Here is a 24,467-nt window from a genome sequence, read left to right on the forward strand (position 1 = left end):
GGGATTCTGAGGAACTGAGACAAATAGTGGTAACGAGAGAGGAAGTTCTAGGCTTAATGGACAATATAAAAACTGACAAATCACCGGGCCCGGATGGCATCCACCCGAGAGTTCTCAAAGAACTCAAATGTGAAATTGCTGATCTGCTAACTAAAATATGTAACTTGTCCCTCGGGTCCTCCTCCGTACCTGAGGACTGGAAAGTGGCAAATGTAACGCCAATATTCAAAAAGGGATCCAGAGGGGATCCCGGAAATTACAGGCCAGTTAGCTTAACTTCTGTCCCTGGAAAACTGGTAGAAAGTATGATTAAAGCTAGATTAACTAAGCACATAGAAGAACAAGCCTTGCTGAAGCAGAGCCAGCATGGCTTCTGCAAGGGAAAGTCCTGTCTCAGTAACCTATTAGAATTCTTTGAGAGTGTCAACAAGCATATAGATAGAGGTGATCCAGTGGACATAGTGTACTTAGACTTTCAAAAAGCTTTTGACAAGGTACCTCACCAAAGACTTCTGAGGAAGCTTAGCAGTCATGGAATAAGAGGAGAGGTCCTCTTGTGGATAAGGAATTGGTTAAGAAGCAGAAAGCAGAGAGTAGGAATAAATGGACAGTTCTCCCAATGGAGGGCTGTAGAAAGTGGAGTCCCTCAAGGATCGGTATTGGGACCTGTACTTTTCAACTTGTTCATTAATGACCTAGAATTAGGAGTGAGCAGTGTAGTGGCCAAGTTTGCTGATGACACTAAATTGTTCGGGTTGTTAAAACAAAAAGAGATTGCGAAGAGCTCCAAAAAGGCCTCTCCAAACTGAGTGAATGGGCGGAAAAATGGCAAATGCAATTCAATATAAACAAGTGTAAAATTATGCATATTGGAGCAAAAAACCTTAATTTCACATATACGCTCATGGGGTCTGAACTGGCGATGACCGACCAGGAGAGAGACCTCGGGGTTGTAGTGGACAGCACGATGAATATGTCGACCCAGTGTGCGGCAGCTGTGAAAAAGGCAAATTCCATGCTAGCGATAATTAGGAAAGGTATTGAAAATAAAACAACTGATATCATAATGCCGTTGTACAAATCAATGGTGCGGCCGCATTTGGAATACTGTGTACAGTTCTGGTCGCCTCATCTCAAAAAGGATATTATAGAGTTGGAAAAGGTTCAGAAGAGGGCAACCAGAATGATCAAGGGGATGGAGCGACTCCGTTACGAGGAAAGGTTGCAGCATTTGGGGCTTTTTAGTTTAGAGAAAAGATGGGTCAGAGAAGACATGATAGAAGTGTATAAAATTATGCATGGCATTGAGAAAGTGGATAGAGAAAAGTTCTTCTCCCTCTCTCATAATACTAGAACTCGTGGACATTCAAAGAAGCTGAATGTTGGAAGATTCAGGGCAGACAAAAGGAAGTACTTCTTTACTCAGCGCATAGTTAAACTATGGAATTTGCTCCCACAAGATGCAGTAATGGCCACCAGCTTGGATGCCTTTAAAAGAAGATTAGACAAATTCATGGAGGACAGGGCTATCAATGGCTACTAGCCATGATGGCTGTGCTGTGCCACCCTAGTCAGAGGCAGCATGCTTCTGAAAACCAGTTGCCGGAAGCCTCAGGAGGGGAGAGTGTTCTTGCACTCAGGTCCTGCTTGCAGGCTTCCCCCAGGCACCTGGTTGGCCACTGTGAGAACAGGATGCTGGACTAGATGGGCCACTGGCCTGATCCAGCAGGCTCTTCTTATTTTCTTATCTTATGTTCTTATGGTATCATCTGCATATCTTATTGATATTTCTCCCTCCAATTTTCACACCTCCTTCATCTTCAGTCCAATCTCACTTTCCGTATGATATGTTCTGCGTGTAGATTAAACAAATAGGGTGATAAAATACCCCTGTCTCACACCCTTTTCTCCAGATTCTGTCCTTACAGTAGCCTCTTGTCCAGAGTATAGGTTGCGCATCAGGACAATCAGATGCCGCGGCACCCCCATTTCTTTTAAAGCATTCCATAGGTTTTCATGATCTACACAGTCAAAGGCTTTCCTGTAATCTATAAAGCACAGGGTGATTTTCTTCTGAAATTCCCTGCTCCGTTCCATTATCTAACGTATGTTTGCGATATGCTCTCTGGTGCCTCTTCCCTTTCTAAATCTAGCTTGGACGTCTGGCATTTCTCACTACATATAGGGTAAGAGCCTTTGTTGTAGAATCTTGAGCATTACTTTGCATGTATGGGATATTAAGGCAATAGTTTGATAATTACTGCATTCTCTGGGATCCCCTTTCTTTGGAATTGGGATGTATATGGAATGCTTCCAGTCTGTGGGCCATTGTTTGGTTTTCCATATTTCTTCACAAATTTTTGTCAAAATTTAGACAGACTCAGTGTAGCTTGTAGCAACTCTATTGGTATACCATCTGTTTCTGGTGATTTGTTTCTTCCAAGTATTTTAAGAGCAGCTTTCACCTCACATTCTAAAATTTCTGGTTCTTCATCATACTGTTCCTCCGTGAATGAATTTCTCATCCTTGCATCTCTTTTACAGAGTTCTTCATTGTATTGCTTCCATCTTCCTTTTATTTCATCTTGGTCAGTCAGTGTGTTTCCCTGTTGATTATTCAACATCCCTACTCATGGTTTGAATTTCCCTTTCATTTATCTAATCTTTTGGAATAGGGCTCTTGTTCTACCCTTTTTGTTGTCCTCTTCTAATTCTATACAATAACTATTGTAATAGTTCTTTGTCCCTACGTACTAGTCACTGTATTGTTGCATTTAGGGTTCTGACTGTGTTTCTATCTCCTTTTGCTTTTGCTTTCCTTCTCTCTTTAACCATTTGAAGAGTTTCTTCAGTCATCTATTGAGGTCTTTCTCTCTTTTTAACTAAAGGTATTGTCTTTTTGCATTCTTCCCTGATAATGTCTCTGACTTCAGTCCATAGTTCTTCTGGCTCTCTGTCAACTAAGTTTAAAGCCTCAAATATGTTCCTTATTTGATCTTTATATTCTTCTGAGATGTTATTTAAATTGTATTTTGTCATTATGATTGCTTTGTTGTTCTTCTTTAGCTTTACTCTGATTTTCGATATGACCAGTTCATGATTGCACCGCAGTCTGCTCCTGGTTTTGTTTTTGCAGAAAGTATGGAACTTCTCCATCTTCTGTTGCCAATTATACAATCAATTTGATTCCTATATTGACCATTTGGTGATGTCCACATGTACAGTCATCTTTTTGGTTGCTCAAAAAATGTATTTGCAAGAAACAAATTATTGGCTTCACAGAATTCAAGAAGTCTTTCTCCTGCTTCATTTCTATCTATGAGATCATATGAGATCATATGTTTCTATGAGATGTTAAGGCATACTGTAACTCAATCATCCATAACTTATTATGAGTTGAAGAAATTTTCAGCTAGTTGCATTGGTACCTGTGAAACAGGCATATGCTGCCACCTTGGGGATGACTCTAGTTGAAAGAATCTTGAGCATGGTCACATAAATCAATTCCATGTTTTGCTGGTCATATCCCCACAGGAAGAAACGTTTCTTAAATCCTTCTACTGATGTGGTCACAAGATCCTCCAGCTGTCTCCAAGCATCATTTACATTGTGATCCTCATTGTGGAAAAGTGCCATTGTTGTGAGCTGGAGAAGTAAAGTTTAAGGTGTAATTCCATCATGCCTACGTTAACTGAATATTACCTGGCGTAGCAAGCCAGTAAAATGGAATGGGCCAAGGGTCTATGCAGTGGAGGCTGATCCATTAGGGCAAAGGGGGCACCGCCCCACCAACCTCAGTCTGCCCTGAGCCCGTCTCCACGTGCCTGCCTTCCTACTTACAACCAGTCCAAGGGGTAATCCTCAATGTGCGCTTTCTCCTCCTTAGTCTTAGCATTACTCTTGTAGAACTGAGCAGGGAGGAGAATGGGGGTCTGCCTGTCATTGGCTCTGGCTCCACTTACTCTCCCTGCCTTCCACACCACCAGTCCCAATGGGCACTACTGGGTCTATGTCAGCCTTCCCCAACCTGGTGCCCACTAGATGTTTTGGACTACAACTGCCATAATCTCTAACCATTGGCTATACAGCCTAAAGCTGATGTGAGTTGTAGTCCAAAGCATCTGGAGGGCACCAGGTTGGGGAAGGCTAGTCCATGCTGTGTTCTGTAAGAAAGATAACCAAATAATATGTGTCCAAAGATTTATGGGACATTCTCAGATACACAAGCAGAGCCTAACTTTTTATCTCTGTAGTAAGCTGTTCTTGAGGATTCCAGACCAAGTTCTTGCCATGAGCTCAGCTCAGCAGAGCGGTCCTGGAGTGAATCATAAGAAGAAGAAGGTACAGAATGGGATCCGGGGGAGGGTCCTAGTGGGTTGCAACCAGGGAATGCTGAGACAGTAGGATTCAGTACTTTTGACAGTGGCAGTGCCTCCCTTTAGCTCCAGTTACAACAGAAGTAATGCCATCTGGTCAGGAGCCTGTACACTTCTCCTCTCCTCCACCCACCCTCTTCTCTGAAGGCACTGCCCCTGTGCACACTTCCTCTAGAGGATCTCAATGAAGTGCCTCCACCCCCATCACCCCAGACACACAGACAGCTGCAACAGCAGGCTCAGCTGGCCCCCACTTTCCCACCTAGGAAGAGGGCTCCCATATGCATGCATTCCCATTCTGTGACTACCTTCCTTATGCAAGGAGAAAACCCCCACCTGAACCTGCTTAAGGGTTGTAAGGGGGTGTGTCTAATTGCTGCGACAACCTCTTAGCTTTGAGTAGTAATGCTTGATGATGCTGTGTAGAGATACAGAATCCTGTGTGACCTGTAAGCTGATCCATCAGGTATTCTAGACTGGTTTTTCGTTAAACATACTGGAGAAAAATACACCAGTGAGTCTGATTCCAATGGGCTTGCCCAGCACAGTTCTCTAGGAGGCCAACACTCTCTGTGACCAATATATTTATATCATGTACTTGTTATAATTAGCATGCAGAACATCCTAATTTTACAGAGATTGCTCAATTACAAATGCAACAAAAATTCAGAGATTAATATTAACTGGTAATCATTAATACACTATCAATGGCTGGGCTGTCTGGATGGAAGGCTTGACCAGTGCAAGTACCACAGCATGGAAGGGAAGGGGTGCACACCACTGTGGGATCCCTGAAAGTGAGGGAGAAGGGAGCCGGTTGCAACAATATCCCCAAGCACAGTGTTTTGTTTCTCTATATAGGAATTCATGGCAGCCATTCAGTTATCCCTGCCTATATATGGGGGTACACTTAGGGACCTAATTGGGGTAGGTGTTTCCTATCCGTGATGATTCCAGCAATCAAGCCAGCCCCTTCCTGGATTCCCTTTCTTGGTCAAAGAAGAGCCTGAAAGAATGTTAGAAAAGGAGGACAGGATCTTGGCAATTTACTTTGTTATATGTAGAAAAAGAACAAACAGGGGCCTGCAAAAACATGTTGCAGTGTGTAATGTTCATGTTCAGAGGTCCAGCAAGTCAGCCTTGGCCTTTTCCAGGATACCCCATTCCTCTCCTCCTTGGTTTTCTGTTGTTGTTTTACCATTGTTTGGTTTTTTTCCCCCTTTGTATTTCTGAAAATCTTGGTGTTACCACAAATCTGCTGCTGTGGCTACATAAGGATCCACCCTTGGTGACCAAGTTTATTAGATACCACCACTGCATGTTTGTTAAACTTAAAAATGGCCAAAGGGCAGAAAGAAAAAAGGGAAAGGGGAACAATAGAAGTTTGAAAGAAACTAAGAGTCTTAATGCAAAGCAGGAGCCATTCCAAACAATGAGGCATTGATGATAATCTTCATATGGGCTTCAGGTGAAAGCAAACTGAAAATTGCAATCCCACTGAACAGGTTCAAGGAAGCAGAGAGCTAAGGCAGATTATTGGGGCATTCTTATCAGCTATAAATGAGAATCGCTCTGTAACCGATTAACCTGAGTAAAGAGTCCGTGTCAGTCTCCCTGTGGTACATTAGCAGTATCTGCTTCAAAGTACAAGCCGGAACCCATCAAAGGCAAGGTTCTGAAAGACAGAAACTGAACCGAGGAAGGCCTTTACAGCACCGTACGGTAAGCAAAAACTGGAGCACCATCTTAGGCTCAGAATGCTGTTTGATGCAAGTTCTTATCATGGTAGAAATATTTAATGCTATATGTAAATTTTAATATGCAAGACTCAGCAACCATGGATGGTGGCAGCAGTCTCGGCTCACCAACAGCTCATACTATACAATATGCAGAATGATAGCAGAAGAAGGCTATTGTCTGTGTGTCCTGCTTGTTGGTTTCCCAGAGGCATCAAGTTGGCCACTGTGGGAAAGATAACACTGTACTAAATACTAGTGCACATACTTTTTAAAAAAACTGATCTGTTTCTAAGTTGTCCTGTGCTTTTTCTGCTTTGATCTGTTATTTGGATTCCAAGCCACTCTATAAAAAACAAATCTTTGTGTTCCCCATTTATTATAACGGAGGGATCTAAAAACAGATATACCTTTTCCCTCTTTTGGCCAAAGTGAATGAAGTTCACAGAAGAGGAGCTTGCTGAATCAGGTCAATAGCTCATCTAGTCCAGCATCCTGTTCTCACAGTAGCCAACCTATAAGCAGCCCAACAGCAGGACCTGAACACAACAGGACTCTTCCTACGTGCGATTCCCAGCAACTGGCATACTCCCAACCTGGTTTTGCCTGGCTGCCCAAGCTACACCTAGCCTGTACTTAAAGTAGTTATTTCAGTATGGTTTTATGTTGGGAAGGGCTGTAACTCGGTGAAAGAGTATCTGCCTTGCATGCAGAAGGTCCTGGGTTCAATCCCAGGTATCTCTGGTAGGACTGGAAATGTTCTCTGCTTGAAATCCTGGACAGTCACTGCCAGCATAGACAAATTCTGAGGGAGCTTCCTATGTTCCAATTTTTATCAAACATGATTACCATATTTCATTTTTTCAAGGGATTGCAGGATGAAAGCACAATGTCTGATGACAGCAAGATGACCCTCAATCTTCTCTTGCTTGGAAAGACACAGAATGGCAAAAGCGCTATGGGAAACACCCTCCTAGGCAGCACAGACTTTGCCAGCTGCCTTTCCCCATGCTCTGTGACCACATCCTGCAGTCTAGGCCGCAGCTGTCTCATTTCGGGCTTTGCACGTCGGCAAGGTGGTGAGCTCAATGTGCAGCTCTGTGTGCTGGACACTCCTGGATACCCTCACAGCAGCCTGAGCAGAGAGCAGGTACTGCAAGAGGTGAAAAGTGCTTTAGTCCAGCATTTTGGAGAAAAAGGCCTGCACTTGGCATTTTTGGTCCTGAGAGCTGATGTCCCATTGTGTGAGGAGGAAGAGGACCCCACAATCCAGCTACTCCAGGTAAACTTCTTGTCAGCTAGCATATCTGGCAACATGGCATATGAAGTGGTAGGAGTTAGGAGTTAGTTGAACATTGCACTCCAGTGCAATTCTAAGGTCTCTACCTTCAGAAAACATGAGGCTCAAAGTATTACCAAACCTTGCATGTCAAAATGCTGGAAAAGAACTTAAAATAGCAAAATCATGTGTTAAACAAGGTGGGATTGACTGCTCTCTTGTGCACACTGCTGTTTTGCTGATTCCCTGGGGGATGGAATTATAACTCAGTGACAAGCATGCACTTTCTGAGACCTGCTCCACCATCAAACAGTTCTTGCCCTCCATTTTTCTTAATCTTTTGCTGAAATCTGTTTCTCTGTAATTTGCACCCACTGGCTCTTCCCCTGCCCTTTGGAGCAAGGCTAGGCCACACTCGCTTTGCAGCCACACTTCAAAAGCTCTTTAGGTGAAGTCCTCCCTCCCTATTAGGGCCCACAGATCATCTTTATATCCAGTGGCAAAGCCCCATCAGTCACCAGAGAGCCAGCTGTCACCTGCTACACAGTTCATTTGAAGTTGCACATCAAAAATCATGGGTAAAATTCATACCACCAGGACATAGCTATTTAAAGGACCCTACTTGCTGTGCTTCAGTCCTGCCGCCATGTTTCTCCAAGTGAAACCAAATTAATGCCACAACAAAGAAATGACTTAAAACAGGGCTAGGAAACCTTTGTTGTTGTTGATGATGATGGTGCAGAGGGTGAAGGGAAAGTTCCATTGCACAAGCAGACGTCTGTTATGCAAGAGGAAGGACAGAGTTGGATACAACCCTAGTAAGTCTCAAAAGCAGATCAAGTTGTAATCCCTTGGACTTTTATGATTGGGTTATGGAAGCTAACTTTCAGGAAATCTCCAGGGACTGATAATTCTAACATGACATACGGTCCTAAAGCTGAAATGATTATGGCATTTGTTGAGAAGTGCACATTGCAACCTCCAATTTAACCACAAGATGGCAAATTCACTGCCACTTCTCAGCATATCCTGTTCTTTATTATGTCCAAAGGAGAACACAGATGCCGCTGTAACTAGTGAATTCCACAAACTTAATTACGTCCAAAGGAGAACACAGATGCTGTTATAACTAGTGACTTTCCACAAATTTAAATATGCACCATACTTATTTACCTTACCCTTGACCAAGGTGCTCAGGAAAGTGTATATGGTTTGCCCGTCCCAACATTTAATGTATTCCGACAACTGACAACCCACCATAAAATTCATCTTTTATCCAGACAAAAATGGGTTGACTTCACACTAATGAAAGACTGCTCATACGACAGGGCTTCAGGTTAGGAAAAGGAAGCACCATTGCAGATCCGAACCAATGTTTTGCTCATTTTTTGTAATTGATGAAATAGTATCTAAAAGAAACATAGTAAGGTTCTCTCTCTGTTTTAGGAACTCTTGGGTCCAAACTGGAAGAGTTATACTGTCATCTTATTTACTCATGCCGACCAGATTGAAGAGGCGGGATTCACTACAGAACAGTATTTGCATACTGCCTCGGACACGCTACTTAAACTCATGCAATCAGTACAGCAAAAGTACATTTTTGTAGACAATCATGCAACGTCACTAAAACAGGAAAACCTAAACATTTTAAGGAAAATTTTGGCATTTCTGAGGCAAAACAGTTACCAGACCCTTCTATTAAAATAAATGATGCGAATGTAAACAACTTATTTACTTTCAGCTTCTGACAGATGTTTGCTGCCTACTGTTGCACTTTCCCTTTTGTGTCTTGTCTTTCAGCTTTAAAAGTCTTTGGGCAGAGATTTACGTATTTTTATAGTGAGAAAACATCTAGTACAAATCTAAACACAACAAAAATAACCTGTATTAAGTCTTGAGTATTATTTTAAGTACTATAATGTACATTCTGCAATTAGTGCCATTAGAAATAGTGAATCAATGTCTCAGCTCACACATATTATACTATAAATTTAAAGCAAACTATGCTTTAATGTGAACAAGCACCATGCTCATACACACTACTCAAAAAATCCCATGCTGCTCCGCTTCTGCTGTGCTACCATCAAAACAAGCCAGATTGTGGCTTGACATACCATCTGCACCTTGGCTCATGGTTTTCCCCCCAAACAAACCAAAAGCAGCATTCCCAGAACAAACCATAGGAAATAAACCACAACCCCGTCCAGATGAAAGTTTTGAGCAGCGCACATCAGCATGCTGCTCAACCATTAAACCATAGCTTGCTTTAAACTATGGTTCAATATGTTAAATCAGGCCAATATCTTGATTTTTAGATTAAAAATATAGTTTGCAATGAATGAGACACACAAAAGAGAGGAACTAGTTAGCATGTCATCTAAAGGTCTTGCTTCTACTGCGTACCAGTTTCTCTTAACTCCGTTTCTAGACAGTCTGTTCACAGGGAAAGACCAGAGAGAAGATGCCTGCTAGACAATCTGGTCATCATTTGCTAACCTGTCAGCATTCACCTAAAATTGCATTATAAAGTAATTAGTAATGGTAGATAACCTCAGTGTGATGCCATCTAATCCAAATATATTACTGAACTCATTAAGGCTTCAGAAGGAGGAGGTACAATGTAAAGAAAGGTAGCTATACCTAAACAATCATACAATTGAATGCTTAAATCCTTTACATTCAAAGGAACTTTGGAGCACTTAATCTCTCTAAAGTTTGCCCAGCAACTTTAATACCAGACTACTTAGCTTATAACTAAGTTCTATGGAAAAAATGGGCCTTATTTCCACAACGTATGTCCAGGATCAAATCAAAGTCTCCTGCACTCAACCCTAGATCTTTGTCTCTTCCACCTCACTCATTGGCTGAACACTTCCAATCAATGCTGTACTTCTCTGAATCACAAAATTGATTCAACAAGGGGTAGTCATTGGCTTGGACATGTTAAACCATAGTTGAAAATAAACAATTGGTTAATGTGCATCGGAGGTTTTCTCTTACTCTGCTCCTGACTATGCTGCAGGGAAAACAAGCCGGAGTCCAGCTTGTTGACATGCGAACCCAGGGTTGCAGTTTGTTGCAGGGGAGAGACAAATCTCTGCTGCACATTAAACCAATATGTTTATTTTAAACTATGGTTTAATGTTACATGCAGCTCCAACCACTACGGCCATATTAGCTAAATGGACCAGGTTTTGCTTTTTCTCACATACATACCCTAACCTACTTTCTCCCAGACCATTTGTAATTAACCAAAGTTAGCCAGCCCTACTCTTGTTCAGTTAAATGGCAATGCAAAATTCTGTAATTTCCACATGTGTTCTTGTAACCTTGGCTTGGTAGATTTCCTCTCATCCAGTTATAGTTTATTAGGTATAAGAATGCTACATGAAGTCTCTTGTTCATAAACATATTTTATACTACTTCTGAGGAAACAGAACTGTTATCTTCAATAACATGTCCTTTAATTTTTGTCTGCTTTTTTAAAATTTGTTTTCAAAATGTTTTAAATTGTTTTTAACAGTTTTATTGATAATTTTGATGTCTTTTGCACATGGCTTAGGGGTTTTCTTTACAATCAAGTAGTATATAAATTTTAATTAAAAACCATGAAAGAATGCCAGAGACTTTTTAAATTTAGTTTTTGGTATGGGAAAAGCCACACATAACTATTTAAAATACATTTAAGAGGATACTTTCTTCCCTAAACTGCTTTCATTTTTGTATATTTAACATCTTTGTATATTCCTTTTTAAAGTTGCAAATTACACCATACAGAAATCTGTATTTATATTTAAAAGATAAACAAATTTGAAAGCATTACACTAGGTTTTTACAGCACATGGTATTTTATATACAAATCAAATTTTATTATTAATGTTTTGTTATGGTTTTAAATTGCTTATTGAACCCTGCCCTGAGATTGCTTGTGATAAAGGACAGGCTACAAATGTTTTTGAAATTAAATATGTAATGTGTGGCTTAAAATTTCATTACACCGTTAATAAAAAAAACCAAACTTTTATATTTGCAGGTATGGTGCCACAATCAAATTAGGAACAGCAATACTCTTATTACAGGTACTATTCTAATCTCCATCTTAGCCTAGTTCTCAAATTCAAAAGTATGCAGGATCTTATAGGCCTCAAACACAATGTACAAAGTTATGCATGGCATGGAGAAAATGGATAGAGAAATATTTTTCCACTCTCACAACACTAGAACATCCAATAAAGCTGAATATTGGAAGATTTAGGAAAAACTTAAGAAAGTACTTCTTCACACAGCGCATAGATAAAACTATGGAATTTGCTCCCACAAGAGACAGTGATGGCCACAGCTTGGATGGCTTTTAAACAGGGTAAGACAAATTCATGGATGATAAGGCTATCAGTGGCTGCTAAACCTGATGGCTATGTTCAACTTTAGCATGTGTTTTTAAATTGTTTTAAATGTTTAAATTGTGTTTTAAATTGTTTTTAAAAGATGTGTTTTAAATTTGTATATGTGTTTTTAGGTACTGTAAATTGCCCAGAGAGCTTCAGCTATGGGGCAGTATATAAATACAATAAATAAATAAACTTTCACTGTCAAGAGACGTATGCTTCTGAATACTAATTGCCAGAAACCAGAGATGGGGAAGAGTGCTTTTGCACTCAAGTCCTGCTTGCAGGCTTCCCATAAGCATCTGTCTGGCCACTGTGAGAACAGGGCTATTAGACTCTTCTTACGTTCTGATGGGATGTATCCAAGTGTACTCAAGAGTAGACCAGATGAAATCAATGTCTATTTTCAGTGGGTCTACTCTGAGGACTAACACTGGATGCAACAGTATTTCTTATTTCTAGTGGTCCCCTCTTTTTCCATTCCTTTGCCAAACAATTCAACTCAACTGGTAATTTGAGTTTAGAAGTGACTGACAACTACAATTGTAGTAGTATTCCAACCTGATGTAATGTGAGGAAATTCTAGTATGCTGTAGTAATCAGGAGTGGGCCACATTTGCTGAGGGCCACATTTCCTCAGCAAGTAGCTGATCCAACCATCTACACACCCCATCCATCCACACACTCCATTTATCTGTTACTTCTCCCCGCCTGCCCACCAAATCATTAATCATCCCAGGTCCTCTGCCTTAATTAATCTATCCCCCCCAACACACACAAAATGAGTATCTTTTTGTCCTTTTAAAAGCAAACACTCTACATAAAATGCTAATATTCAGATTCAAGAAAGCAGGAAACAATAAAAGATTTTGAAACTGTTAGCCATGAAAATTAAAGTTTGGCGAGAGATGTTAACAAAAATGAGTGAACATGTTTTTGGGTGAGGCAATTATTTGTTTTTAATTGTGTTCACATGGTTTCTTTCATTAAAAAGGAAAGCATCTGCACAACTGATAGTTTATTTGATCCCACTGTTGGCCATGGTAGGAGCCCTGCAGGTGCCTTTCCCTTTCACTTCAAAGGGCACTCCTTTGTATGTGGCAATGCACTGGCCGTTTGTATAAAGATCAGGCTGGATCTGCTCCCACATTTTCTTCTTGGGGTTAAGTTCTCGTTCAGGATCACCTATTTTAAAAAAACCAAACAGACATGAGAAGTGGGAGGGAGAATCTTCTTTCAAAATGCACTGAAGTGGCAGGAGCTGTTAAAAAAGCAACACATTAAATAACATTTTGGGTCAAGTTTTTTTTCTGATCCATGTAGGATACTGTGCCCAGAAATAAAAGAATTAAACTGTAACAGATACATCTAGCTGAAGGAAGAATGGACATCTCTGAACACCATTTTTTAAAGTTAACCTTAAGGTTAGCAATTATGTTTGCACCATTACTAATAACCACAGTTAACACTTGCCATGGTTTGCTTCTAACCAAAATCTGAAAACAGTTTTAAAACCATGAATTCTGGTTAGAAACAAACCCTAGTTAGTAGTAACACTTAACTAGCCAGGGTTTACATTGGAAGATTAGATATGAACCAGTTTCTGACAGTAAGTGGGATGGCAAAGACAAACAAAACATTTTAACTCTGCTTTTAAAAGAAAAGATCACCATCCACTTATGTTCAAATCAGGCAAACACACATGGATTACAAATTCTGTGGCTTCTGCTGTGAAACACAGAGGGCTAGGGGAAGTTAGCCTAATGCTCTTTTCCTACTACTTATCAAAACTGCTGTGAACGGTTAAGGGAGCCACAATAGTGGAATAATACAAAGCCCATGAGTATGATTACCAAAAGCATTTAAGTGAGCAAGGTGTTCTGCTTCCCATCACAAACATGACAAGGCATGCCGAGCAGAAGGGATACTTTATTCCTTTCTCCCTTAGTACAAAATCCATACAGCAATTAGTGTCTACATTAATACACTCACTATGTGCATGCTTGCTTAAATACTCCTTGGTTTCATAAAGCTCATGTATTGTAATATTAGGTATACAATATTAGGACTAATGCCAAGTGACATTAAAATATTCTTTATGTTACATTTACAGTCCATTTGAAAAACAATTGCAAGGAACAACTAAATAATCATTGCTATTGCTTCAAGATTATGGGATGGTTCTAGAGTTCAACCTGCCCTAAGCTAGCCTTCCCCAACCTGGTGCCCTTCAGACAACTCTCATCAGCACCAGCCTGTGTGGCCAATAGCAACGGATGGTGCAAGTTGCAATCCAAAACATCTGGAATTTGCCAGGTTGGGGAAGGGTTTGCCCATATGCTGGCGGAAGGAGGCAACTTGTGACAATCCCTTCTTTACAGCAATCCTCAGTGCCATTTCCACACAGTTTAGGTGAGCTGAGAGACCCTCCAAAAGAGTGTGATAGATTATGCTGGGGGCGGCAGGGGGAGGGAGAAATAGTTAAACAGTTCATGGAAGGTGAAGCCTGGATCTAACCCTCTAGGTTTTGAATAGCGTGTGCATCTGAACAATGTAAATACAAATAATGTTATTTATTCCTCCTTGTAAGAACAAGTAGGTTTTAGTTCATAACTCTAGTAATTTAATGCAGAAAGAACACAGATTTAAATTATCTAGCCACAATGGCCTGGGATATCTTATCTTTTGTACAATTCCTTCTTGTATGTATGCATGCATGTCCCACCCTTCCTCCCAGCAGGAGCCCAGCACGGCAAGTACAATGAACTGTAATAACAGAGTGTCAGCCATAATCCTTTTCACGAACAGCCTTTCTACCAACTAGGAGCCTCATTTATCATCATACAGGCTGGACATACTTTGTATTTCGACTGCTCATGAGTTTTGATGTAGTGTGTCAAAACCCGAGCACCTATGAAATCTACATATGAGAAAACACCCCAGGATCTTCAGTAGGCAGCAAAAGTAACTCACACAATTTACTGATGACTTCTCTGTTCTCAAATAGGAACTGGAGCATTCTCCATAGCAGTGGATTTCATCTTGAGCATTGTCATGTACTCGCTAGCCTCTACATTAACCAACCCCAAACAAAAGCTGAGCAGAAAATATCAATGACAGTGTAAATCCTGCCAGGAACATGCCTTAACCCAACAGTCCATTTACTCTGAATCTTGACCTTCATCTGTAAATCAGAAAAGCTATGTTAGGCAAGTCCAAAGGCTTAGGGCTTTGGGATTTTCTGCATTTTCCTTTTTTCCCCATTCACAAAGCTTTGAAACTCCCCCTCTTCTATTTTCAAATATAGTTTGTCACATGGCATTGCATGGGAGAGGGATGCTGTGCAAGAAACATAAGCCTAAAACTCCATGGGGAGTACAGATCAAGTTGCTCAGCTCTTTGGATCCCTACCCATGACTTTTTTTTATTAACACTTTCCCTTCCTCCCAGAAATCCCTGCTTTTATTTTATAGATCTCAAATTGAAGGAGAAATTATTATATATTAAATGCAACAGGATCAAAAACAGGCAACTCTCCATTTGTGATATTTTTGGGTGCTTGGAAACATCCAAACGTCTGTCTTACCATCATTTATTGACAACTGTATGCATATCAATTATAATCCTTTGGTGTGATGGGGGCTAAGATGACAGAGATGGTTTGCTTTCATTCAAACTCTGACAAGTAACTATTAATAGGCTAAGAAAAATGGTTGCTGTACTTGCCCACCCATTATTATAAGTGAACAACAACCAAACAATGTCAATGATTTCATCTTGAGCATACCAGATGTTTACAGGTGCAACTGTCTCCTAAATCTACTCCTGCTGTTCAGTGTTAGCCATAAATGTATAAATAGAACATCAGGTTTCCAAGTCAGAGAAGCTGAATAAAGAAATGGCCACAACATTTCCTCAAGAAACTTGATGGAGTCTGATGCAACACAATTATACTACCAGATGGCTAGGGATCAACTTTCTACTTCAGCAAGAGCAACGTAATTAATTATGATTAACCCTCTGTGCCTCCCTATGAAATAGTTCGGCTTGAGATAAAGAGAACCTTCAGTATATCAGCTGTAGACAAGGAGTACTATATAGAGCAACCATTTACCCTTTATAGAAGCAATAAGGCACCTAGAGTAGGGTGGCTAACCAGTGGTCCTATATATATTGTTTGGCTCCAAAACCCATCAGCCCCAGCCAGCATGGCCAATGGACTGGGATTATGGAAACTATAATTGAACAACATCTGGAGGGCTACAGGGTAGCCATCTCATACCTGGAGGATAGTTAAGATGATTAGCCCCTACAGTAAAAAGTCATTGACGGTTGCAGCTTTTGAAATAAGCTGGATACTTAAAAAGAGGAATATGAGCAAAGCAAGGATTATTATCACCGCAAAGGTGAAGGCAATCCTCTTAAAATGCAAACATTATAAAAGCAAATTTAGTTTTCAAAAATAAATTAAAATCTGGCTTTTATTACACAAACACCTTCTGGATCTTATTAAAACTTGCTTTGGAATACCCAGGCAAGCTCCCCTGGGATCTGTGGTGGGCTTGTATTAGATTAGCACAGGCACCACTTTTAAACATTACCAGAGCACTATGATGTGCGTTCCACAGTAACCTCCCCTTTGCATCCTTTCCTTGCGAGAGAAACAACCATTGTGAAGGACATCTAAAAATAAAATGGGAGAGAACTTGTGATTCTTACTCTTTGGGGACAGCAGTTATATTTAACTAAAATGTAGATTTAAAAAGCTGATGGACAAGCATCACTGGTTAGCCCATGCACTGAAAACATACTAGAATTCAGCATAGAACAGGCAATGAATGCTTGTGAGAAAGGACCAAAAGGGACTCCCCCCCCAGAATGTGGGAAACTCGAGACCCAGAGAACCCCATTTCACCACTGTTAAGTTACATTAAGGCACAAACTTCCAATGGAAGGAGTCTAAACCAGGGATGGGGAACCTGCAGCACTCAAGATGAGATGTGAACTCCCGTCAGTGCCAGCAAGTAAGGTCAATGTTCAGGAATGATGGAAGATGCAGTCCACGCGTTCCCCATCCCTGGTCTACACTGAATATCCAGGTATTAAATGTAGCTATAATAAGTTCTTTGTGTACTATAAAATATGAATTTACTCTGCTGAATACACTGTCCTGTTTACATTAAAGGAAGACTAAAAGGCTTATCCTTAAATGTACATTTCCAGGGTCTAGGTGGGTCTAGTCGATCAGGACTGTGGACGTCTCGAGGACTCATGACTGCCTCCAAGAGGCATCCACACATTTATCTCTTGGGGCAAATAATTTTGAAGGACAATGAACTCGCAAACTTGTTTCAGAGATTATGGTGCACAACTCCCCCTCTCTCTATAAATGTAAGCAAATTGCTTCATTAATATTGACAAGTATGTCAGGGCAAATGTCATGCCAGAACACCCTCTAAGCTGCTGCATGGCACAGCTGAGCGCTAGACTAAAGTCCTTCTGCTGCTCTAGTAAAAGCAAGTTGTCCTTCCCTCTCGGGGACCCACATGAAGAGTGGTTGGGAACGTTCCAACATCACTGGGAATTAACTACAAGGCTTCACAGGGATCACATTTACGTTTTAGCAGTGTGAGCCACTAATGGCTAAACCAAGCAGGTCGTGGTTTTAGGAAGAATTTTATAGCATGCACTGTGTCCTTACTCAAACTTTTCCAGATGCAGTGGGCTCTTATGTAAATAAAAGTATGTTCTAACTGCCAGTGAAGAATCACAGAAAAACCAATCGTTAAAAAGAACAAGTGATCTAATATGCAGTTCAATACATAGTATCAACATTTTCTGAAACCACAATTCCTTGTTTTGGATGACAGAGTTGCTCCTGCCGCAATGTCCCCTTTCCCAGACATCTAAGACCAATTGCTATGTTGGAAAAAAACAAGAGAGAAAGAGAAGAAGGCAAAGATAACTTCAGGCACCTGTTCCAGCTGGGCTGGTTTTGCTTTACTTTAAGTATCTGGCTTTTAATGGATCCCTTGCATTTTATTCATGTTGTGGGCTGCTCTAAGGAACTTAAGGCAAAAAGCAGGATACCAATCTACTAAATAAATGGATGAAGAAATAAAGTTGGACATTATCTTTACCTGGATTGGTTCAATAAAAAAACCAACAGACAGTCCTCTCAGTGCTACATCATTCATCTTGTCTCCTTCAGCTTTTCATGAATTAGTGTCAATTCCCTAGAGAGACCTTCCTGACATTTATATAATTCTGCAACTTCTGGAGAACTAAATACAAAATAAACCTTGATTGTGATGTCGAATGAGCTTCTTGTACTATTAACTAGTGTACAATATATTCTCAGATAATATACTGCCTTTATTTCACAGCTACCAGATCTGTGAGCCATTCCTTCCCTTTGGTGCTTTAGGGAGCACTGACTTATTCTGAAGCCAAGATATATAGTCTCAGAAGACCCAACTTATTTAAAATGGGATATAAATCCTTCATTTGGAACCATTAAAACTCCTGAGTTATCTCTGATTTCCTATCAGAAAGGAAGCAGTAGTAAAGTTCATGACGCCTCCTCTCACAAAACACTAGTTAATTCCTCAGTGTAACCTTTGTATGTAAAACAGATGGGCGGGGGAAGAGTTGTCTCTCTCACTCATAATCCATTTACATCAATGGGGAAACGATTTTTTTTTTACTCTCTCTCCTTTGCTTGAGGCGGCATATAAATCAATAAGATGCAACAATAAAATCCAATAAAAAAATGAAACTACAATCCATCACACAAAAACCACAATAAAAACATACCCAGTTACAACATGGACTATATATTCCCAAAAGAAAGCTCATGAACAACCAAGCAGGAGCTTCAAACTCCTTCCTTAAAGGGTGGTAGTGTTGTCTGCTTTTTAAAAAGAACAAAAGCACATTAAAATAAAGCCAGCGTAACAATGTTTTTACAATACTTGTGGGCACTGCTGATTTTTTAGCTGGTACATTTTGGGGGGGGGGAGGGATGTGATGACAATTGAACTTTCCTAAAACTTGGTTTCCTAATAGAAATATCAAAACGGAAACAGATGAGCAGCAAGCTTTTAAAAGAATCACCTGTGAGCATTTAGGTATGGGTGAGAGGAAAAAATGAATGTAGAAGTAATAAATGTTAGGTAACCCTCAAGGATACAAACTGTGGTGCTCTCAGAGACTATCAATGAAGTGCTGTTATGGTTTATACTAGTGGTTCCCAAACCTTTTTCGCCACAGAACACTTGAAAATTCCCGAGGATCTTGACAGACAATTCAATGATTTTCCTTCCTGTTAACAATTGCATTGTGCTGGGCTAGGTGCTATATTATTAACTGAGTTTTCACACATAACCTGCAGACTACCTGAGTGACGCTTGTGGTCCATCGGCCACAGTTTGGGAAGCCCTGTTTTATGCTGCTATGGTTTATGTTACAGTTTAATGTGTAGGTCAAAGTAGATAAATATTTACACTGAAGCTTTAAAAGTATGTATTTATAGATAATTTTCCTGTTTTGTTTTGGGGTTCTTTAGAAATGACAGATAAGGACAATTAATTTGTCCAGAACTAGTTAGAAAATAAAGGCAGATGACAGTTCTCTCTTTGAAAAAAAGAAGTATCATCTTGGAAAGTTTAAGAAAGGAACAAAATGCAAACGGACAGTTCCACAATCTAATGTGGTTAACAGATATGAACACTCAACTTTTAAAAGGAAATCTTAACAGCTTAAATTGCGAGGGTGAAGGCCCAAGAAAGTATAGTATGATGGATCATAATGTAATTTCCTCACATAAATCTAAATGAACGTATGCAAACCAAAAAGGTGTCTGTAGAACTTTAGAATTTAACTTCTGGGAACAAAAATATTTGTTTGGTTGAAGTTTAGGCATAATAGGCTCTGGGGAAAAGAAACATTAACTGCAGCTTTGCTTGCCCCAGACATCTTTATTTTCATGCCACTGATGTGATTTGGTATAATCTATCATTCTTTTTAACCATGATAGTTAACTGGGCAGTGTGCACACTCTGCAATTATACATAAGCAACATTTTAGTGGGGTTGTTAACCATTCTAGTAGCCTCTATAGCCCTTGCTAATAAATATTTATTACATTCCTGAACCTGCAATGTTAAGCAGTTTGACAACATTTAATGGTATATGTTCTCAACATTTCAATAAATGTCATGGAAAATGAATCCACAGAATCCCTACATTTAGAGGCAGTGCACCTCTAATTGTCCTCTAATGTGGACAAACAGTGGACTCTTAAATCCATTAAACCAATTATTCCTGGGAGGTCCCAGAGGCATGTGGCTGGCCACTGCAGGGATATAGAATGTTGGAGAAGATATGCTTTTAGCCGATACGGCAAAGCAATTTCAACTTCCACTGAAAAGTTGATTTGTTTATTTACTGTGCTGCTTGTTGGGTAATAGAGAGAAAGTGTGGTGTAGTGATTAAGGTGTTGGACTACGACCTGGGAGACCAGGGTTCGAATCCCCACCCAGCCATGAAACTCACTGGGTGATCTTGGGCCAGTCACTGCCTCTCAGCCTCAGAGGGCCATGGTAAACCTCTTCTGAATAACGCTTACCATGAAAACCCTATTCATAGGGTCGCCATAAGTTGGAATCGACTTGAAGGCAGTCCATTTTATTTTGTTGTTGGGTAACGGCTGTTTTGTTGATTCTGTGCTCAGGATATTAAGCCTATTATATTCTATTGCCAGATCAATGCAAAGAAGCTAATTTGATTGCCTTGTTCACTCTCTTTACTTCACATCTCTATGGCAAAAAATAAAAATGTTGTCTTTCCTAGAAAAAGAGTACCTTCTAGAAGAGTGGTCCCCAAACTTTTCCCTCCTCAGACTACTTGAAAACTGCTGAGGTCTTGGCAGACCATGTAATGATTTTTCTGCCAGTTGTGGCAACTGTAATGTGTAACTGTGTTAGGTGCTGTATGATTTTTAATTCTATTTTCACAGATATGCCATGGACCACCCAAATGAAGATTGGAGACAACTGGTAGTCCACAGACCACAGTTTGAGAACCCCATTCTAGAATATAAAATAGCTACACAATTTTTGTTTCTGTTTGTAAAAATGTAACAGATTGCTCTATGTGGAGCTTTCCTCAAGGTTGGTCCAGAAGCTGCAGATAGTGCAGAATGCTTGCGGCAAGCCTGCTGAGGGGGGTGCCCTATCAACCATGCATGACACCTAGGCTGAAAGAACTTCACTGGCTGTCAGTATTGTATTGGGTTTGCTATTGGCATATAAAGCCCTGCGTAAAATGGCACCTAGTTACTCCTGAGGACTCCGTACTTGTATCCCCTTGGCCAGGATAGACACTTAGAAATGTCATATGCTCTGGAGGTTCATCTTATGCCTTTAGTGTGGTGGCACCTGCCCTTTGGAACGCACTTCCAATAAACATCAGGCAGAAACCAATGGCATTAGCATCTGTTCACCCAGGTTTTTCTTTGGGGAGGGGTGGGAGTGATCCCGCTATGTTGATGCAATAATCCGATCTACTGATTTGCAATGTATTTTGTACATGTTTCATAAATGCAATTTTATTGCTGATTTTATGTTGTTCACCACCATGGTATTTTTCCCCTTTCATGATGGCAGCATAGACTATTTTGCAAATAAATATCCAAGCTGCGAGTTCCCAATCAATTTAACCAAATTAAAAACAGAATTTAACATTGTGCAAGTGGACTTCTCCTCCCACTTACAGCCCTCAGCACACAACACGCCCCAAATCTGCTCCAGATAGTCCCCAACACCTTGGAGCAGAGTTTGAATGGGCATAGGTGCCGCGGAGGGGGAGAAGGAACGTGAAACTCTGCTGGGTGAGCAGAAGTCTGTTCTTGTTCATGCACAGACCACATGGGATACAACTGAGAGTTTTTCAGTAAAAAGACCAAGTCTACAACTAATGGTACAGTAAGTGATGTTGAAAGTTACGAGAAATCAAAACATGTTAGCACTAGGTTGTATCCAATCATGCTCTTGCACAAGTGGAACATATGTCTGCCACAGTAACAGAACTTCCCCTTCCTCTCTGTGCCCCCCCAATCTGGTCTTTAAGGTTGGGGGATCCCCTGGAGCAGATTAGGAGGGGCACAGGGGGAGGAGAGCAAAGGAAGGTCCAGTCACATGATATGAATACAACCCTCTATTTTTAATTTTAGTTACAATTTTGTCTGAACTAAGACAGAGGATTTCATTTTTTTCCCTATGCACCAGCTTTTTCCCCCTGTGATATCTCAGTAAAAGCATATCACTGGTACTCTGTGCCTTTTCACTGATAGCCCATAGCTGATGCTGCCCTTTCATGCTTTCTTCATATGAAAGTTTATACTTCACCAAAGCACTAACTTCCAAGCATCACCCAGGGAAAGTATGTCAAGTGTTTCCAAGCCTGGCAGTACCTATTTCTTTCCATTATAGGAGCTTTATCCTTTTAAAAAGGAATCAATGCTTATTTTGTGCAAATCCACCTATTTGTCAGACACCGTTTGCCAAGTTCTGCAGTCTCTGCAGGTTGGTAGTGACATACTCCTCCTCTTGGCAGGTCCCACCATTTTCACACACAGTCCACAAATACATCTCAATGTCCCTTCATGCTGGTAGGTGCAAAGAAAAGGCAGATACTTGCACTGGACTATACCAAGACTACAATGAAGAACTATTTGTTTTCCTCTCTATATTTTAACTACTGGATAATTTCATTCCTGTACATGTTTTTGCTCATATATTGTTATATTTCCTTGCAAATTTCTTCTTGCCGATGTCCACGATGCTTTTGCTTACCAGAAAAACCTTCAAATGTGATTCTGTCTCCAGGAACAACCCCACTGGGAGGAATTAGAATCTCCACCTTCTCTGGTGTGCTAGCACACATCAGCATGGCTTGAGATACCACCCCTCTCATTTTGACTGGCTTCAGGTTACAGAGAAATATTGCCATCCGGTTTTGCATCTGTACATGGGCATATAAGTTTAAAAAAGTAGAATTTAGTTAGGTTTTTATAAATTTCATTCACGATGAGGAAGCAAGAAAACCGGAATGCATGCAGCACATACAGGAAAAACGACAACACATTCACAAAAACACCAAGTATGCTGATACCAATATGTTAGCAACAATTAACATTCTTTCAATGCTAATTCAATAGTAAAAGCCAGGAAACAGCCAATTAAGGCTAACTGTCTTCTAATATAGAGACACAACAAGGGTGCAATAAAGACATTAATATTGTGTCCTGATGTGCAGGTATAATGGCTGAAACAATGTTTTACTGGCTTTCTATTCTTTGTGTTCCTGGGTTCCTATTTTTAAGGAATTTTCATAAAAACATCCTTCTAAACTAGTCAGAGAAAGTATAACAAGTATGCCCAGGTGGTTTACCATTCAGAATGTAATTATGTTATGTACACTTACTGATTCCAAATGCCAAAGACAGGATGAAGTTCTTGGAGCATATTAAATTAAAATGGTTGCACATAATGTGCATTGCAACTCATTCATTTAAAACTACAAATGCTTCTTTGCCCCACCTGCACTAGGGAAGAATATCATGAACAAACAGAACAATGAGACTCTATTAGGGAACATTGCATCTAACAACTTAGTCCAAGGAAATGAATTATTCTTTTTTGAGAAAGAGGAATTAAAATCAAAACATCTTTAACAAAATCAGATTTCTTAACAGATATTCTCAAATCTGCCAGGTATAAAAAACAACACTACTGTTTCCACACACATAAGCTAAGCAAGTAGAAGAAAAATATACTAATTAATGTTTAGGTTTGAAACCTATTTCTAACTACCTGAAGTACAGAGTTATGAAACAATCGCCTCAAAAACTGTTGGAAGCAAACAGCTTCAGTTATTTCAATAAACTTAGATAAATTTAAGGTGGCCCCATCTGGATCCAGCTGAAGTACTAAAGGGGTATTTCTCCTCTTTTGGAACACCAGGAACTGTCAGAACGAGACAGAATGCTAAGCAGATCCTCCTCCTTCCCTGAATATTATCTTGGATAACTTTTGCTTAAAATTCAGGATCTGACTTATTTCAATATGTTCAGCCAGAAAAAATGTTTTCCTTAAGTGGGTGTCCTTCAAGCTGCCTGGCTGTGGAGGTTCCACTATATTTAATGTAACAGGCGAAACAATGCTAGATGCTTCAAACCATATTAGGATACAGAAGAAACCTACCAAAAGAGCCTCTCATATTTTTATGCAATTGCTGGCATAATAAGGCTGCCAAAACACAAAGACACAGGACTATTTAAAAAGTGTCCTTTTTATTTCCCAGGTCAGAGAAAAAATGAACAGAAGGCCCTAATATGTACCCCTGTAGTATAGCGCCTTAAACACAAGAGAGTGGACCCAAAGAACCATGGGACTAATGATGCCTGTCCAGGGGAATTCTATGCTTGTGTTCATTGAGAGCAATCCTCTCTTGTGGCAAACTTTTTTTGAAGCTTAGGCGAGTGTTTCAAAAGTGCGTGACCTCTGGGGGATGGAGAAGGAGGACAACGGCACTAAAAGGAGGAAAAGAGCAGTAATTCAACACCCCAAGTCTTTGGGCATGCCTAATGTAGCTACCGGGTTCCCAGCTAATGAAAATTAAAGAGGATA

The 24,467-nt window shown here is 40.2% G+C and overlaps 2 protein-coding genes across 5 annotated transcripts in view; one reads left to right on the forward strand and one right to left on the reverse strand.

The window, feature by feature from the left end:
• Positions 1–10,648, forward strand: part of GIMD1 (GIMAP family P-loop NTPase domain containing 1) — a 32,931-nt gene extending 22,283 nt beyond the window's left edge. Inside the window, exons 1-4 of one of the 4 annotated variants that reach the window (XM_061584527.1) lie at positions 4,778–4,842; positions 5,882–6,098; positions 6,990–7,394; positions 8,838–10,648. In XM_061584527.1, coding sequence (XP_061440511.1) covers positions 7,002–7,394; positions 8,838–9,098 — 654 coding nt within the window. In that variant the 5' untranslated portion in view covers positions 4,778–4,842; positions 5,882–6,098; positions 6,990–7,001 and the 3' untranslated portion in view covers positions 9,099–10,648. Of the gene's footprint in view, positions 1–4,757; positions 4,843–5,881; positions 6,099–6,980; positions 7,395–8,837 lie in introns of those variants that run through there. The other 3 variants (XM_061584526.1, XM_061584525.1, XM_061584528.1) reach the window with 3 other exon arrangements.
• A 2,061-nt stretch (positions 10,649–12,709) lies between these two features.
• The window catches only part of AIMP1 (aminoacyl tRNA synthetase complex interacting multifunctional protein 1), a 31,398-nt gene continuing 19,640 nt past the window's right edge, over positions 12,710–24,467 (reverse strand). Inside the window, 2 exon segments of the mRNA XM_061585469.1 lie at positions 12,710–12,961; positions 22,632–22,800. Of these exon segments, the coding sequence (XP_061441453.1) occupies positions 12,795–12,961; positions 22,632–22,800 (336 nt within the window). The 3' untranslated portion in view covers positions 12,710–12,794.

This window comes from Rhineura floridana, chromosome 9 (genome assembly GCF_030035675.1).
Source record: "Rhineura floridana isolate rRhiFlo1 chromosome 9, rRhiFlo1.hap2, whole genome shotgun sequence".
Lineage (NCBI taxonomy): Eukaryota > Metazoa > Chordata > Lepidosauria > Squamata > Rhineuridae > Rhineura > Rhineura floridana.